The sequence below is a fragment of the Mycteria americana genome, chromosome 3 (genome assembly GCF_035582795.1).
Source record: "Mycteria americana isolate JAX WOST 10 ecotype Jacksonville Zoo and Gardens chromosome 3, USCA_MyAme_1.0, whole genome shotgun sequence".
NCBI lineage: Eukaryota > Metazoa > Chordata > Aves > Ciconiiformes > Ciconiidae > Mycteria > Mycteria americana.
The window spans coordinates 35,356,821-35,370,320 of NC_134367.1; the positions used below are offsets into that span (position 1 = coordinate 35,356,821).

Here is a 13,500-nt window from a genome sequence, read left to right on the forward strand (position 1 = left end):
TGTAGAATTTTTTCCTATTTGCTTTGCTGATAACAAGACTATTAGACCTCCAAAAAATGTCATGGTGGAAAGGTACATTAAAAAGATGACTTAATTTCCCACTGCTGTCTATACTGGTGACATGTCACTACCACACTGCTTTTGGTTCCTCTTCTGCTGGACTGTCCTAAATGCCAAGGACTCTGAGGAAAAAGAGGCAGGACAATGTGGTGTTTGTTTCCACAGTATTTCCATGTATTTCCTCAATGCAGCATTTATTGAATGAATACAGTACAAGCTTCAGGAATTCTGTGAGAGAAATGATTTTGCGAGTGATGAGCAAAGATATTTTTTATTGAAGGATCATGTGACTTCTCTGGGAATTTTTTTGGTTGTTTGTTTTTTAACTTTCCTCAAGATGAGTCTGGAATGGTCCACTGAATTTTTCCTGCCTTCCCCTGCAGCTAGGGCATGGCTCCCAGCTAGGAGATTTCTTTAACTAATCCCTTGTGGTAGCAGGGACCCGTGCTCTCGCCTGGTCTTTCCCCTCTGTGGCCCATTGCAGTCATGCTGGTTAGTCCATTGCTGCGGAGAGCAGACGTGACGAGTCAGGAGGAAGCATTTTGTGGTCTGTGACACTTGGTACAGGTGGTGCAGCTGTTCTGGCCTCCTTTCTAAACCTACTTCTACTGCCTGGAGTTAGTTACCTGTAATCTTCAGGAGCTTTATTTAATAACTGAAGGGATCCCTTGCAGGTATATGCTGAAGGAGGGTGACAACTGTTGCCATTTCTGGGGACGGTGGACTCAACTGATGTCATGTGTAAATCACGTGGAAGTGTTACACACTGCACGTGGGTAAAAGTGTCCAGCTGCATGATAGCAGAGCTTCCAGCAGAGCAGTGCCACGCGCTAGCTGTTGGACCGTGGTTAACTCTTTATAAACCTGAGATTGCTGTATGATTAAATATAACTTTAATTAATCAAGTGGACAGAAAAATGTGGTGAATTTCAGCAATTCAGCATTAGCATAAAGGAAATATTTTACCTACGGCTCTTGTTTGAGCACATCTGAAGCCATCCCTGGGCATAGCTGAGCAGAGCTCCAGGGGATTGATTGCAGCTTGGTAGTCTCTGAGAACATGGGAAAATCTTGCATGACAGGGAAATTCACTGCAACGCCAGAGTTTCGGATCTGCCCAGGCTGCTCAGTTCCTAACAAAATAATTACACAGTGACATGAATTGGAAGATTACCTCATGCCCTGGAGCCTCTTCTATGATTTTCACTGGCTGGGAATGAGGTGGCTCTCTGGGCTTTATCGAGGCAGCTAGGGAGGCTGTACCTACCTCCCTAACACCGCCTCAGAAGGTGAATGCTTTCTGAGTTGCACAAAGGAGAAGTGACTGTGATTTAAATCTCCCTCCTCCCCAACTGCTTCCTCCTCTGCATCACGGCTGTATCTGGCTCAGACCTGATGTTAGGTCTCTCAGGCCTAGGAATATGGAAGAAACACAGTATTTCTACCTTAAGATTTCTGTCTTTTGCATGCTAGTTGTTCTCAAAATAGGTGGGGGCAACCAGGCACTGCCCTGATGAGAAAGCTGCGAAGTACCTGCCCTGTTATGTGAAAGGTTGCTTTGAAAGCTGTTAGATGCTGTGCAGAGTGATGTGTAGCAGTCTGCTTCGACGCTCTGCCCTTGTGGTGCATGTGTACTAGTGTGTTTGCATTGGCGTGGGTAAAGATGGAAATAGAAGCCCCGTGGTGTGGGCTGTGGTATGAATATCAGATTTGTGCTTGGTGTCTCCCAACGTACTGAAGTAACTGCTATAGCCGTTGCTATAATTAGCTGTGTTGAATAGATTAAAGCTAGTGTAGCAATACTTACCATGTGCATATCCACTCAGACGCATGTGGTAAATAAAATTAAGTTCCTGTTCCTTGTTAATAACCAATTATCAGCAGTGACAAAGGGTTTTTTTTTTTCTGGTGACACAATGTCCTGGATTGTTGTTGTACAAAACCCAGCTTTAGCACAGCCTTATTTCACAGAGGGATGGGAACTAGAGGAGGGTTAGGCTTTTAGTATACAACCGAGAGAAATTTCAGGAGGTATCTTTATACCATCTCTGCTGTTGCTAGTTACCCTACATCCAGCCTCCCTTACCAGTGAAATATCATAATCCCTTAAAAAAAATTCTTCCTACTTAACAGTAACTCCGTCTCTCCTGAGTTAGGAAGATACAAGTTTCCTTTAGCTAAAATGATGTCTCTTTTAGTGCGATTGTTTGGGCATGGAGTTGTTTGGGTAGACGTTGGGAATAAATATATCAGTGAGTGGAGAGGTGTTTACATTGCCTACGAATTGGCTACTCTGCAGGACTGCGCAGTTCGTCCCCTGTAGCTGGTGGTTGTCCTGTAGCCCTTGTGACAAGCAAGCTTGGCTGAGCGTGGGGCTACCTGCCACCGTGCAGTGGGGCAAGTGCCCTCTCCACTGGGTACTGAGAAAAGAAGCGTGTATTTTGCCTGAGACTTCTGGCTGGAAAACTTCAAAGGTTGGTGGGGCTGCTCAGAGTCAATGACTGCATGGGCTGCTGCTTGAGTGAAGAGGAGAGAGGGATGATAGGAAAAAAATTATGGCTTTAACAGTAGCATAAACATGTTGTGGAAAGAACTGTGTTGCTTAGGGCCCCACGCCAGCCATCCCCGTTAAGCTTTTGAATACCAGAATGAAGTACTGAAGTGTGCTACCCACGAACTTCATTTGTGGGATGTGAGTCATTTGGTTTAACCCACGTTATAATTTGAATAGATGGTACATGCTGGACACGATTTTTCCTTTAGCGCTCTGGCAGCAGCCAGGGCAACCTGTGTTCAGTCCATTGAGGCTTCCTTCTGTTTGCCACTTTTTTTGAAAGAATTCCTTGACTTTTAAAATTAACATTTATTGGAGTTCAAAGGTGAAGTGATTGCTTCATCTTGGAATGCTTTTATGTCCAGGATCAAGAAGGACATAAATTAAATAAATTAATTAATTTTTTTTTGCTTACTCCATGAAACAAATGAGTAAAAGATAGGTATAAACCCATTGCTTTTTAGGAGATATAAAAAGGTCTAACTGAATGGAATCAGCAAAAGAGAATATGAGTCAGTATGAGTCAGCAGCATGCCTTGGCAGCCAAGAGGGCAAACCGCCTCCTGGGGTGCATCAAACACAACATAACCAGCCGGTCAAAAGAGGTGATTATCCCGCTGTATTCGGTGTTGGTGCGGCCTCGCCTTGAGTACTGTGTGCAGTTCTGGGCCCCACAATTTAAGAAGGGTGTAAAGGTCCTTGAATGGGTCCAGAGGAGGGCCACAAAGCTGGTGACAGGGATGGAAGGAATGTCCTATGAGGAGCAGCTAAGGACTTTGGGCTTGTCTAGTTTGGGGAAAAGGAGGCTGAGGGGCGACCTCATTGCTCTCTACAGCTTCCTGAGGAGGGGAAGTGGAGAGGGAGGTGCTGATCTCTTCTCCCTGGTATCCAGTGATAGGAGGCATGGGAGTGGTTCAAAGCTGCACCAGGGGAGGTTTAGACTGGACATTAGGAAGTGTTTCTTTACCAAGAGGGTGGCTAAACACTGGAACAGGTGGGGTCGACCACTAGAGAGGTGGTCAATGTCCAAGCCTGGCAGTGTTCAAGAGGCATTTGGACAATGTCCTTAATAACATGCTTTAACTTTTGGTCAGCCCTGAAGTGGTCAGGCAGTTGGACTAGATAATTGTTGTAGGTCCCTTCCAACTGAAAGAGTCTATTCTGTTCTGTTCTGTTCTCTTCTATTCTATTCTATTGTAAAATACATTACATAATTAAAATAAAAGCTGCAGCGCTAATGGCTCCATGACGTAATGATATCCAGGAGCTTAACAGCACGTTTATTTGGATTCTAAAAATATTTGAGGTCATATTATCTAAAATAGTTAAAATAAGTTATATTAACTCACATACATTAATATGTTGGTTACTTATTTCTATGGAGATGTAATGCAGTAAGGATGATTAATTCTGGGTGCTCCTTTGCTTAAGGCTGGTAAATCCTGTGCATGGTTTTGAAAATTTTAGCAGTGATTTTAGCAGCAATTTTGGTAGTGATTGTTAGGAAGTAGCTGAATCTGGTAGCCTGATGGTGGGGGGATTGTGTTTCTGACTAGGGTACTGGGGATCCCCCCTGCTGGTGTGCCTCTGGGCTTGCGGTGATGGGTGTGTGATGGGCTGAGTGCTCCCCTGGGATGGGCCTGGGTGTTATTGGGGTTCCCCCACCTGCTGTCCTTCCTTTGTGCTCCTTCATGTGTCTGTGGAAATGAGCAGCTTATCCCATAACCTAATGGTGGCTGACAGTGGCCTTGACAGGACTTAGGAGGAATAAATGCAGGGAATGAGATGTTGAATGAAGTATAAACACAGTATGTCAATACTGACTAATGCGGCAGTTGCTCCAGGCTGTGTATTTTTTAGTTTCATGTTCAGACGGGGTTTGGCAGCAATCAGCTGGCCGATAAGTGTGTGCATGCTGGCCAGCCAGTTGCATCCATTGCATGTGTGTTGGCTGGACGGTCCATGTGCCCTGAGCTCCAGAGTAGCCACATCAAGGGAATTTGGTTGACCAATGGGTATTACGGGCAGTGTGGGAATGGGGGAGGAGCATTGCTCTTCTAATTAACCTGATAATGTTGATGTTTTCGTATGTTTTTATAAGGTTTCTGACAGTGTGGTATTTCTTCTTTTTTATTCAGATTCCTTTGGGACTCTTGTTCTTCCAGTAGTAAGTATTTCTTTCCTTTCCTCCTTCCTCAGAAAATGTTGACTCTCTGTAACTTTTCATCAGTTGCTGTTGATGAGATGATGTATTTTGTATGTGATCCTAGCTATTTTCACATTCTCAGATGAGTGTATTTACTGACCAATAAGCCAAAGAGTTTCCAGATCAAGTGCTCTGCAGCTTGTTACAAGTAATTACAGGATTTGGGAGCTGATTCCTAGCATCAGCACAAGCTGTCATAAAACTTTAACACAGAACTTTGCTTTGTGTTTTTTTTGACTGGCTGATACCTACATCTCTATTTCAGACACACCATAAGGGTTAATTAGAGCTGAAAGAATTGTGCAAAGCAATAATTGAGAAATATTAAAATAAAAATGTATTTATACACAGTCTTCTTAAGGATTTGGAAATGCACATTCAGTGAAAGTACATAATAAGATAACTTTCAACAAAAATATATAATATTGAATTGTGTGTTGAGTATGAATCCTGAATTTATAATCCTGGATGTTAATCTTGAAAACCCTATCTAAAGAATTATATATTTGTGTCAGGAAAAAAGTTTTACCGAAGTCTTTATTTTTTTAAACATCTGTAAGTCTGAGTATCCCTAATCCAGTGGGTTTAAATTCTGATCTCAAATAAACTGTATATTTGATGAAATAATCCAGAAATGTTTGATAGATGGATAATCAATGACAATGAGCAGCTCAACATTATGAAGACTACTAGGTTGAAATGCATCTGTACGAACTGTAAATTAGCAAACATAGAAAATTCAGTTTAAAAAAAAAAAGATTAAATTAACAAGTTCCTTAATATCATCTGGCCAGGTCTTAAAGTGTTCAAGCACCTAAACTAGGCGAGGTGAATTCCTCCCTCTCTTGCTACTATCTGAAGCAATGAAAACTGACTGATTTTTTAATAGTAAAATTTTTTTTTTTCATTCGTGTAGCCATGGTAGACTTATGCTTTGCCCAAAGTGTAGTTGGCTGGTAGCAGAAGGTGGGTAATGAGTTTCTGATTTCAGCCATCATCTTTTCCAGAGGCAACAGTAGCTTCCTTGTCTGAGGTGCTCGTGACAGTGTCTGGTGTGGTCAGGAGAAGTACGTGTGATGGCCTTTTTCTCTCTTACATTAGGAGTGCCAAAATGAGGATAGTAATACCATTCACTTGGGGGATGTATTGACTAAGATGAAGTATTTTCACAGCAAGTTCCTACTACCTACTGTTAAAAGCTGCCTTGCTCAAATTTGGGTTGAGAAACAACCCTTTAGAGAAGGAGTTGGTGGGGCTGAGGTAGATAATTACCATTATTGTAGCAGTGACCTTCTGGAAGTGTTCTATTAGCGCAGTTTCTGTTAGCATAGATGTGTGAACCAGAAGGTGGGTTGCTTTGCACCTTAGCTGTCCTAATACACTGCTGTGGCAATGCAAACTTCATTGCCTCTGGCTTTTACATCAAGAAAGGTACAACAAGCAGTTTTGTCACCATCTTGCAGGAAGGAAAGATCTTTTGAAATACAAAAAGTATAAAAATCAAGGGAGCAACCCATGCTATCTATCATTATTCATGATAGGAAAAAGATACATAAAATTATGAGGTCTCTAATTGGCATTTACAGGCTTTTAAAGAAGAAATCAAACACAATCCTTGCAAGTATGTTAAAGTAATGCTGTAAGAGCACAATTCACTGCTATGATGAGACAAAACAAGCTTATTTCACCCCCCCATTTTGGTTTTGAATGTTTATAACGTTTCTTGGACTTCTTGTAGGGAACCCTGTCTGCTTTTTAGGGAATACACCTTCTTTAATAAATGGTAATATTAATAAATGTATTAATTTTGAGGTAATATTTGACAGATGCAGTAACTAAGGCTGTTCCTCCTATTTAATATATTCCAGAATACTTGGCATGGAAGTTGGAGAGTGTTGAAATATGTGAATCATATGTTCTTGGCAATGTGTATACAAAAACCTGCAGTTGAAGAAAATGCAGAATCTATTTCAGTGTGGTACTTTGCACCTAAAATTTAGTTATATAAGTCCAGATTTTAAAGATGGAATCTCTTCTTCCTGTGTCATCATACGCCTGCTCACGGGTGAAAAAGAGATCCTGTTTATTTTTCACCTTCCTGATTTTTTTTTTCCTGGCTTGTTTTTAAAAACAGAAGTTCAACAGGGATGAAATTGTAGTTGATTCCTCTTTATAGGTGAACACACAGAGAAGGAAATGTATTCGATACAGACAGTTGCATCTATCTCATTTGTCACCCTGTGACATTTTTCCCTGTTTGGGAATTTCCGTTACCTCACTGTGTGCTCTTAAAATGATTTTTGACAGCACGACAGCCTTTCATTATAGAGCTTGGTAGGATACTTTTGAAGTGCTGTGCCTGGTGAGTTAACAGCTGTAATTTTCATTACCAGTGCAAGAGGAGTGCTTCATTTCCATATGTTACACTGAAAAATGCAAGCCTGTCTGTTTCGGTTGTCTTGAATTCAGAGGTTTTACTCCAGATTTACTGTTGTAACTGCAAACAGAAGCGTGTGACTCTTAAGCTTTTTAGCAGGACTACTTGTTGGAACCAGCTGTGTGTTGTGTTAAAACCCTTTTCCTTCTTCAAAGAGACACTCCTAAGCAGACAGCAATACAGAAGCCAGCATCTGGGCTGAGATGTCCCTGGGGTCATTCATCGTCTGTGCAGGCTCTGCTAGAGGTGAAATTCCCGTATGCTGCAGCAGCTCTGCTTTGAGCCTTTTGACCCCTGTGGCTGGGATTCCTTCCACCTAACTTTAGGAAATGAACTGATGCATCTGAATTATGAGCTGTAGATTTCCTCTGTCCACTGGAGAGACAGAGAGAGAGACCTGTGCATGGTTATTCTCATCTTACGTGGTCTAAATTTCCTTGCCAGTGATGTTTACTGTATTTACTGCCAGCACTGAAGGATCCTTCAATGTCTACCCTAAATAAGTTAACCATATAAAATGTGTCTTCCTTTATTCCTTAATATTTTGGAAAGAATAATTATTTTACTTTCTAGATGAGTTGCAGTATGTGCTGTAATTATGAATCATTAAACTGAAAAGAGACAAAATCAGTGAGGTTTCTATTGAAAAACAGTACCTCATCTCATGAGATCTTCATTCTGAATTTGATTTTTCTACCCCATAGGACATGAAGCTAAAGCTTGTAAAAAGAAGTGCAAGGTTTTCTTACTATCCTGGTCATCTTGCCTGCATACAGCTTCTTAGCTCTTTTATTTTTGGAAAATTCATTACCAAAAAGCAATGAAGTCAGAAAAAAGTTAGCTCCCGAAATCAAACCCAAGAAATTTCTAAATAACTGTGAAAAGAAAAAGAGAGAGCACAATGTGTGTGTGTGTGAGTCTATGAATGGTATATGAATACATAGATACTTACATTGTTGAAAACCTGATTACTACTGAAAATTAGGTGCAAATATGTTGAAAAGTTGCTTCTGCTAGCACATTTTCAGGTAGTTGTTGAAATGACACTTTAAAGCACTGAAATCCTCTTTTTCTTTTTGAGAATTTACATAAGTTGACAAGTTCAGAAATATGTCAGATCTTTTTGTCAAATGTTTTTGCAATAATACTATCTTCAAGAATATTTTGGATAGTTAACAGACAGTCACTATTTTCTTTTTAGCTGCCTTTGAACAGTGCTTCTGGGAATTATGAATTACTGGTGGAAGGCCATGCTGACGGCCGGCGCATCTTCTCTAACCGTACCAGCTTGATGTACATGTCAAAGAGCATCTCTGTATTCATCCAGACTGATAAAGCTATGTATAAACCGGGACAAGACGTGATGTTTCGGATTGTCACCTTCTATCCTGATCTCAAACCTTACAAAGCATCTCTGAACATATATATACGAGTAAGTATTCACAGAAACCTAGGTATGCATTGGAATTTGTTGTACATTCCAACTTTATGTGACAAATAAAGATCATATGTATTGCTTCCTAAATCTTGCTAGCAAGACCACTCGCATTTAACATGCAGCCTGATTTTTCTTCTAGGACCCTCGGAAGAAATTGATTCAGCAGTGGTTGATGGAGGAGGGTGATTTGGGTGTAGTTCCCAAAAAATTTCAGTTATCAGTGAACCCTCCACTAGGAGACTGGTCCATAGAGGTGGAAGTGAACGTGAGTATTAATATTGCCAAATCACAGGGAGATTTCATTTCTCCTGATAGATGTGAATAAAATTGTGTTTACTTTGGTGAAGCAAAACCAGAAATAAGCAATGACCATGAGAAGAGGAAATCCTTCCTTCATGGCAAACCCAAGATATTATGCAAACCTCACAAGATTTTCAGAAGTATATGGTTTTGTAAGGGAAGATATAAAAAAAAGCATACATATTTTATCCTAAGATCTGTATTTTGATTCTAAAATACAAATGTTATTTAAAAAGTGAGGGGTTTTAATATTAATATAAAAGAAAGATCTTATGGAGTACTAATTTTTTTTTTTAAGGGAAATGCCCTTATGTTTATTTTGTAAGTGAATATACAGAAATTCATTGTGCCCTGCTCTGCAGCCAGTCACTGTCTCAAGAGGTGTGGAATCAAAGTCTGTCATTTACAAATCTTTGCCTAGTTTTAAGGGTGTTTCAGCAATTCACAATGACTGAGGAGTTACTGAGGAAAAAATAACTATGCAAAATAGAAAGAATGAATAGTGAAGCAGAACTATGGTATAACAAAACTGGTATGATCTAGTTGGCACGTTGCTATTGATAATAGTTCTATCAGTACAATCCTTTAAGCTGTACACTCTTCATACACTGTGGAACATGTTGCAAAAATAGCTGGAGGTTTAGCTGTCAAAACTCTGTGTGTCAGGTTTATTCAGCCTGCTTTAAATGCCTGTAATTCGGGAACTGCATTTCTGACTTGGCTTGCAGTGGCCGTTCAGAGACATTTAGCAAGTACAAACAGGATTGCTTAATGTTCCGTAATAAGGGAGATGATGGGATAGAAAGCAGAAAAACTGGTGTGATCATGTATTACTTGGGAGTAATATTTACCAGTACCAGTTATATGCCTGATAGATTTCTATAGGCTGAGGTGGGTGAGGGTGGTGCTCAAATGAGTGTCAGGACTGGATTTTTCGAACACATTCTCATGTGGGTGTGGAATCGTTACTATTGTGTTTGATGGGAAAAATGTTTTAAGTTGTTCCTGCCCTTGTCCCTGTGCTCGGCTGCTCCTTCCCACCCCTGTGCTGCTGTTCAATTGCTTCTCAGTCATGTTGAGGCAGCTGTAGTAAGGCTGAGATCTAAAGCTTGCCGGGGAAGTGACCCAGATTGAAAAGCTTCTCTGTGTTTTTCTTTGCCTAACCCAGACCAGCTCACTGAGCTGGTTGACAGCACAGCCCCACTCACAGCTGTATAGGTGCTTTTCGGGAGGTGGGGAAATGTGGCTCAGACATGGGAACCAAGGCTGGTGACAGTGGTGGGCTCCTTCAACAGCTCGCTTGCCAGGCGAAAAAGTGTTTGCGAAATTTTGCTTGGGCTTTCTGTGAAGTCTTGAGTAATCCTTAAGTCAGGAGAACACTGCTGAAGGAACTGCAGCAGCTGTTTTCAGGATGTGAATATGAGTGCCACTCCCTCCTGAAACAAAACCAAAAAGAAAAGGAAAAAAATAATTGTAAAATTGAAAGAAAAATGCCTTAGATTCACCTGGGCTAATGAAACAGCTGTGAGAAAACAGACAAGTGAAGCAAAATGTTAGTAGACCATAGCAGATGGTATAAATTTTAGCTGCCTAGTGTATACTACAGAAGGTTAATGGGCATGGAAAACATACGACAGGGTGGGAATGTCTCTCAAGTGATGAGTAACAGGGAGAAGACAAATAGGGAACATTTTGTTCACTGTCTCTTCCAATGCATAGCTAGAGGGCACCAGGTGAAGGAGGTAAAGAGCAATTTCAAAACAATTAAAACAGCATAACCAAACTGTAGAGCACAGCACTGGCAGGTGTTGTGAATACTGAAAACACAGGTGGGATCAAAAAATGTCTGGACAAATTCACAGAAGTACAGTCCATTAAGAACTGTTAACTGGAAAGCCCCGAGGCTCAGACTGGCACAGTGTCACTGCTGGCTACCCTGGTTGATGCAGTTCTCTAGGTGTTGAACCTTGGCTGCTGCCAAAGACTGGGCATTGGCCTTCGTGTTAGATCTACCGGGGTGCGCTCTTTCCTAGGTTCTCTTTATTGTATTTTATTAAGAACATCTCATTTTCCCTGCTATTACATTTTTAAAGCTCAGGGTTTTAGCATTGAGTGTGACATTGAATGCAGTGTTTGAGGTTCTTAATAGAGCTCTAAATGGTTCAGCGGCATGAAGAATATCCAGGGGCTGGGATAATGCCCATCACACTAGGCTATCTTTCTGTATTCACCATTGTTACAGGACACAGTTCAAGGTGGAAAGTACTGCAAAATGCTTTTGGTGCATTTAACAAAATGCTCTCTTGGGAAAAGGTAAACTTGGACAGAACAGAAATGAGATTCTTTTTTCATTTGCAGAGGAAACAGTTAAAATTTAAGAAACACTGCATTGAATAAGTGGATAAAAGGGGAACTAGGAGATAGATACCAATATAAATGAAAGTCTGAACTCTTGCGTATTTGTAGGAAATCTGAAGATCCCAAGGAAAACTTGATTGTTAATAAAAGTATGAAAGACTTTTTAAAGTTTGCTAGGAACAAAAGAAAATCCAGCGGTGGCAGAGCCCAGTAACATGAGGAAAGAGTGATTATGTGGCAGAGATGGAAGCATTTAATAGGGGTGATGGTTCTGTGTGGTTAAGTGAATCTCAGTGTGGGGAGATTTGAGAATACCAGCGAAAGATGAATGTCCTGAACAGAAAAGAGTAAGTGAGGTAACATGGGAAACTCTAGGCCTGTCATCTGGCATGAGAAAAACAATGACAAAGGTGATTTGGGATTCCACTGATAAAGAATTAAATTCTTTAAGGCTATTATGGATTTGGTTAATAAGGTAGATTTACTGATGTAACAGATTTTTGTAAAGGCTTTTCATTGTACAAAATCCTAATAAAAACAGCAATGTATGTAAAGTCTGTCAAAGAAGGGTGGATTGATTTCTGGGCAATCGACACTCACCCAGGGTGTTTCTAATATAAACTGATGACAGTTTGCAGATGGAGCCGGCAAAGAAAGCTCCATGGTGGGAGACTGCAGAAGTCCCATCTGTTGACTGTATATCAAAGGATCAAATGAATCAATGGATTTATTGATTACAGTCTGTAAGTGCCATTACAGGTTTTAAAAGGCTTTTTAATCTAGTGGAGAAAGGCACAGTATGAACCAACTAATAGAAATTGAAGCCAAACAAATTCTCTTTGGCATATATACGTCTTTCATCAACAAGGCTCTTACACACTGGAACAAAAAAAAAAAGGGGAGTAAGGGTTTCTCTGTTACTCAGTGTTTTAGCATCAGGAATGGTTGCCTTTTTGGAAGATGCATTATAATAATGCAGGTTGTTGGAGTAGCTGAATACTTGAGGAAGCAAACCTGGGATAAAAGCAGGTCAGGCTAAATGGTTCCTTCTGTCATTAAACTCTTCAAATTGAAAATTAAAACAGAGGGGAAAAAGAACAGTGTATTACATAAAAAAGAGAGTTGTAGGCTTTGGGGTCCAGAAAAACCTGACTATTCTTACAGTTCTTATCCTGTGGGAATAAAACAGCAACGCCAAGCCCCACACATAGAAGCTTATGTTGTTTACTTTCAGCCTCATTTTCCTTCACACCTGCTCTGCTTCACTTTTCAATTCTACATTAAAAGAATATAATTACAAAGCAGTATGCGTTATTTCTGTAGCACACGCCTACACAGCATCTTAGGTTGGATAAGGCTATCATGCAGAATATATTAAATAACTTGCAATAGTCACACTATTACATGAGGTCTGTCTAATGGGTTGTCTCACAGACTGTTATTTTTCTGATACCATGTCATACCATTGGATTGATGAAACCTGCAAGAAACCTTGCAGAATAAAGGGAAAGAACTCTTCTGATGGGAAACTCTTTTTGATTCTCTTGGTTACAAGTGAGCTTATGCCCTGAAATACAAGGTCATATGGGATGGGATTCAGTGTGAGGTTTAAGATGAGTGGTTGTCTGTATGCAGGTGATGTGATGGAGATGTAGCTGGTGTTCAGTGAAAGCTAGTGAGTGACCCAGATCACTCCGAGTGGATATTCCTAGCTATTGCCTGGATATTCCTTGCTGTTCTGCAGCTGTTCTGCTGTCCAAGGGAGGTACAGGCTTTTTCTGTGTCATATATAAAGTTGTATAGATTCACCAGTCCCTTCCTGATAACAGAGGTCACTGAGGACTTGGATTTACTGCTAAGGAATACTTAGTATATGTCTGGCATTTTTAATAGATATGCCTACCTATCCTTAAATAGTACTGGTAGCCCTGGGTCCACATGGGATCCAGCGCAGCTTATGGATCTACTCAGGGCTTTAAGAACATCTTCAGATGGCAAACCCAGGCTGATCTCTGCATGTCAGCTATCCTGATGCCACGACCTGAGCTTTCTAGTTAAATAGTCAGCTGTCCAGCCTTCTATCTCAAGTTTCCCTCTTGTCTTTAAAGAGTGTTGTTAAGTCAGTAAATAAAATTTCTCTTCCAGTG

The 13,500-nt window shown here is 40.6% G+C and overlaps 1 protein-coding gene across 1 annotated transcript in view; it reads left to right on the plus strand.

The window, feature by feature from the left end:
* CD109 (CD109 molecule) overlaps positions 1-13,500 on the plus strand; it is an 83,916-nt gene that overhangs the window by 12,273 nt on the left and 58,143 nt on the right. Inside the window, exons 3-5 of the mRNA XM_075498196.1 lie at positions 4,753-4,781; positions 8,459-8,689; positions 8,835-8,960. Of these exons, the coding sequence (XP_075354311.1) occupies positions 4,753-4,781; positions 8,459-8,689; positions 8,835-8,960 (386 nt within the window). The remainder of the gene's footprint in view (positions 1-4,752; positions 4,782-8,458; positions 8,690-8,834; positions 8,961-13,500) is intronic.